This window comes from Gymnoscopelus microlampas (genome assembly GCF_963454915.1).
Source record: "Gymnoscopelus microlampas genome assembly, chromosome: 11".
In the NCBI taxonomy this organism is placed as follows: domain Eukaryota; kingdom Metazoa; phylum Chordata; class Actinopteri; order Myctophiformes; family Myctophidae; genus Gymnoscopelus; species Gymnoscopelus microlampas.
In genome coordinates this window covers 52,929,747-52,934,892 of record NC_139948.1, presented here as the reverse complement: position 1 = coordinate 52,934,892, position 5,146 = coordinate 52,929,747, and the positions used below count along the sequence as shown (strand labels likewise).

General features: G+C 37.6%; 1 protein-coding gene across 4 annotated transcripts in view; it reads left to right on the top strand.

Moving 5' to 3' along the window:
- copz2 (COPI coat complex subunit zeta 2) overlaps positions 1–4,506 on the top strand; it is a 23,678-nt gene extending 19,172 nt beyond the window's left edge. For 2 of the 4 annotated variants that reach the window (XM_084072490.1, XM_084072491.1), the window contains 2 exons: positions 445–477; positions 1,887–4,506. In XM_084072490.1, the coding sequence (XP_083928616.1) occupies positions 445–477; positions 1,887–1,934 (81 nt within the window). In that variant the 3' untranslated portion in view covers positions 1,935–4,506. The remainder of the gene's footprint in view (positions 1–444; positions 478–1,886) is intronic. The other 2 variants (XM_084072493.1, XM_084072492.1) reach the window with 1 other exon arrangement.
- Positions 4,507–5,146: the final 640 nt, after the last annotated feature.

Below are 5,146 nucleotides of genomic sequence, written 5' to 3'. Positions count from 1 at the left end.
CACACAAGCTAATAATACAGTACTAATAGAAAAGCACTTAGTGTACAACTACTGGCAGCTTGCTAAATAACAGAAAATGATACTATACTCAACTACCCAGGGGTCAGGAGCTCAATTCTCTTCAGATGTTGTTTACACACTGCGTTGTCAATTATGGTCAACGAACATTTTCCCTCACAGTTTGAAGTCAACGAAATGAACACTGGTTGCATGTTTACGTTCACACATAACAGCCCTACCTCTGCATGACTAACATGTTACTGTGTGTGTGTGTGTGTGTGTGTGTGTGTGTGTGTGTGTGTGTGTGTGTGTGTGTGTGTGTGTGTGTGTGTGTGTGTGTGTGTGTGTGTGTGTGTGTGTGTGTGTGTGTGTGTGTGTGTACATGCACATTATGCATGCATGTGTGTGCTTCTCTAACTCATGTTGTGTTTATAACCCTAACAGCACATTACTGACAAACTGGCTTTGACTACTAATGTGAGTTCTGTCTGCTGCTACACACACACACACACACACACACACACACACACACACACACACACACACACACACACACACACACACACACACACACACACACACACACACACACACACACACACACACACACACACAGGTTCTACAGTTCCTGCAGGTCAGGTCTGTTGTTGCCATTAATGAGTGAGGTCCATGTGCCATCTGCTGGCCGAACATGGTATTACGTCTCCAACATGGAAGATTTTCTTTACACTTTTATTAATCCAGGGATTCTCAACCTTTTTATGTATTTCTAGGACCCCCAGTTTGATATACATAACACCACGGACCCCCCCCCCCAATCTATACTGTAGAATCCTCAGTGTTCATTTAACCCATTCAAACCTGTGTGTAGCCACTTTATCCATATTTTATACTTTGTCTATTCTATAGCAGCTATTCTATAGCATCTCAAAATGTGTTGTTCCAGGGACCCCCAGAAGCACAGATCAGAGTTAAACATGTTCGCTTTGAAACATATTCAAAGATTTGCACAAATGTCCCACAACCTTTCCGAAAAATAGCAGATCTACAAGCTCATATCATAGTGCGGCACTCGGTGCCTCGCTATGAGCTTGTAGATCTGCTATACTAGCATCATGTCCAGGGGATAAACCACTTCTCTCTCCTGGTTGTTAGAAAATGTGCAACCCACTTGAAAATCATATTATTATATTAATTGCTAATTAGCTATACCATTATTTTATACTTTGGGCTATTCAGTAATAGCAGATCTACAAGCTCATAGCGCTGCACCAAGTGCTGCACTACGAGCTTGTAGATCTTTTTTGTTTTTGTTTTATCGTGAAAATGTGTGCAAATCTTTGAATATATAAATGCTTCTGGGGGATTCTACAAATGTCTTCTACATGTATGTGTTCCCAGATATATTCAAAGATTTGCACACATTTTCACCATTATATTTCCAAAAAATAGCAGATCTACAACAAGCTCATAGTGTGGCCCTCGTGCTTGTAGATCTGCTATGTTTTTTAGCCAAAGAAATCTAAAGTGACACAGGTGCGTTCCCAGATTGAATTTGTTAAAGAGCTGGGGGGGGGGGCTATTATTGAACAAACACTATATAGCAATGAATACTGTACTATCACAATATAGTGCTTTATCCTTTTAACAGAAACTACTTTTTTTCTTTAACCAACAAATATCACTCATACCCTACCTTTTTAAGGAGTAGTTCACCAAAAAAAAAGAAAATCTTATTTTCTATGGCTTCATAGGGTGTGAAATTGATAGAACATAAGTAATATTTTGGTAGAATTACTCCTTTAAGTTCATGTCATGACACAAAACAAACTGAAAGGAACTTCTTCTTCTTCTTCTTTATTTCTCATCTTCTCTTCATTCTGCAGGTGTTCCATTCAGCCAAAGAACAGATCAAATGGTCGATACTGAAATGAGCTGCTTCTAGAACCACCTAGAACCCTTCTGCAATATACTGGAACGTTCTACTACACAGGTCTAGAACTAAACCACCTAGAACCCTTCTACAATAGAGCACCGAAGTCTGACGTCATTTACAGTGGCGTGCACAGACATTTTGAGGGGCAGGTGCTCAAGTAAATTATACTTTTTTTGGTTTACTTGGTCTGCTCTTTTTTGCCCTCTACACCTATACCTCTTTGCCAAAAAATAGCCGATCTACAAGCCCACAACGCCTCGCAGCGCGAGGCGTTGTGAGCTCGTAGATCGGCTATTTTTGGCTAAAGTTCTCCTCAGAAAAGGGATACTAGGTTTCGAGTGGATAATGTTACTTCCACCCAATTAGTTAAATGTTCTCCAGAAACAGACTGTATCAAATATAAGTGACTGACTATCATAAACGATACAGAACCTCCTCCCTGACAATATCACAGAGACAGTTTGTTTATTTTTGGACCACAATTCTTATATGAGACGATTCTATGATGACCCAATGTTATTCTCCATAGAGACATTACTTTATGAACCTGGGGATGAACGAGTGACGTCAGGACTTCTGTACTCTATATAGTGGAACGTTCTACTACACAGGTCTAGAGGGCATTTTGTATAATCTATAAACTTATGTCCACCTGTTAGGCTTGATATTAGGGATGTAACAGTACATATTAGGGGTGTAAAGGTACCTGTTAGGCTTCATATTATTAAGAAAATGCATTTTTGGGGTATTCTCTGCTAACATTGCAAAACGATATCAGATCGCTACAAGTCACACTAGAAGTAGTGTAGTTGCTGTTTGCATATCCATGTAGTTGGATGGTTGTACTTTACTGTATCGTTACACCCCTAATAACTGTGTCAACTCTGTCCTTCAGAGCAGAGAACACTAACCGTCTGAAATATGTGTCAACCTCTATATTTATTTTATGAATGAACGGGTACAGAGCTCCTCCTATTGGTTAAGTAGTTACTTGGTATAGCAGCTCAGGTAGCCAATCAGCAGAGGTCTTATTGGTTGGTCAGTAAAACAGTAGAAAGAGATGAATGGAGATAATGTGTAGGGCATTGGAGGATGTTCTGAACTTTACCAAAGTTATTGTTACACTTCAAGTGGAAATAAAGTTACTGCTGTTAACTCTGTAAAGGATTTTTTAATGATAAAATAATATGATAAAGATTAAAGCTATACAAGCTAATAATTAGGTGGTAGTTTGTAGCAGTTTAACTAGTGGCTGAAATACAGAAAGTACCGTTCTGTGGCAAAGCAACATGCAAACATTCATTAACCACTTAAGCCCTGTATGTTTATACTTACGCCTTACGACCGATCGTAGCCAAAGTAGCCGATCTACAAGCTCACACTTTAGAGAATGTTGGCCTGTAATGAGGTGGTGGAACGTGGTTTAATGACACGATAATGATATGTTAATGACATGCATTAATAATTAATGAATAATGGCTAATTGATGAATGTTTTGAATGCACTACGTGAGGAGAAAGCATTGTGTATCATTGTACCATATATTGTGTATCGTTACATTGTATATCATTGTACCATACATTGTGTATCGTTACATTGTGTATCGTTACATTGTATATCATTGTACCATACATTGTGTATCGTTACATTGTGTATCGTTACATTGTGTATCGTTACATTGTATATCATTGTACCATACATTGTGTATCGTTACATTGTATATCGTCACATCGTGTATTGTTACATTGTATATCATTTTGCGTTACATTGTATATCATTTTGCGTTACATTGTGTATCATTGTACTATACATTGTGTATCGTTACATTGTGTATCGTTACATTGTGTATCGTTACATTGTATATCATTTTGCGTTACATTGTATATCGTTTTGCGGTACATTGAGGGTTTCTGTTATGGAAATGTAATCAGTTTAATTTATTTAAATTCATATTCAGTCTCGTTTTGTTAATCTCCAGAAGACATGTTATATTATGAATATGATCATATGTATATGATCATATTAACTCTTTGACTGCCAGAGTTTTTCAGAAAAGTGTGCTCCCATTGCCAGAGATTTTTCATTGAAAAAAAAAAAGTACGCAGGAGCCGAGATACAGAATGTTTAAGTTTTAAGTTAACAAGGAAGTGGATGGGAGTCTAGATCTTCGAAAAATCATATCTCCTTGGTCTTTGGGTCAAATGGGCCAAAACATTTTTTTTATTTTTTTATAATTTCGTCATTTCCGTCCATGGCCATGATAGCCATAGTACCATCGGACGGGAATTCCCGTCCGGGGTAATCAAAGAGTTAATAGACAGGTAATATACGATTAATAATATTCTGCTGACACAGTGAAACCTCCATTTTTAAACAACATCCAAAATACTCACTTTGAGAGTTAAATTACACGAATGTCAAAACCTCTAAATTCACTTTAACCCCTTCAACCCTGTGCACGGTGGAAAGGAGAACCCCAGAGCTCTATGCCAGGGCCCCCTCCTGTTTTAACTGCACACTATAAATGTCTACAAGCTCTATAGATCTATTCTATTACAAGGAAATTGCCAATTGCCAATTCTGTTTTATTTATATATATATATATATATATATATATATATATATATATATATATATATATATATATATATATATATATAAAGAAATAGGAAATCCAAAGAGAAGAGTGAAATATTTTTGTTTGTGTATGTTTTTTGCAAAAACAAAAGAAAGAAAAACAATGGAATTTGTTGACTTTTATTTTCGTGTGTGTGTGTGTGTGTGTGTGTGTGTGTGTGTGTGTGTGTGTGTGTGTGTGTGTGTGTGTGTGTGTGTGTGTGTGTGTGTGTGTGTGTGTGTGTGTGTGTGTGTGTGTGTGTGTGTGTGTGTGTGTCCGTGGTAAATACAAATGTTTGTACTATTTTTGGCTTTTTTTTTTTAATTATTCAATTATTTTGTTAGGCCAAAAAAGTAGAGAAGAAAAATGCGAAGACTAACCGATGGGGGTGAAGATGGCCGCCGGTGTGGCTGGCACGCCGTCTGAGGCTGTGTGTCGTCCCGCTAGAGTCTGTCACAAGTAGGCATGTAGGACCATATGGAAACTATACGATCATTGTGGCAAAAGTAATAGCGATTAACGATATCATCGCGATAATCAAAAGATGCTTAAATCTTAAATTGACACTTTTGTTAACCACTTGAACCCCCAGC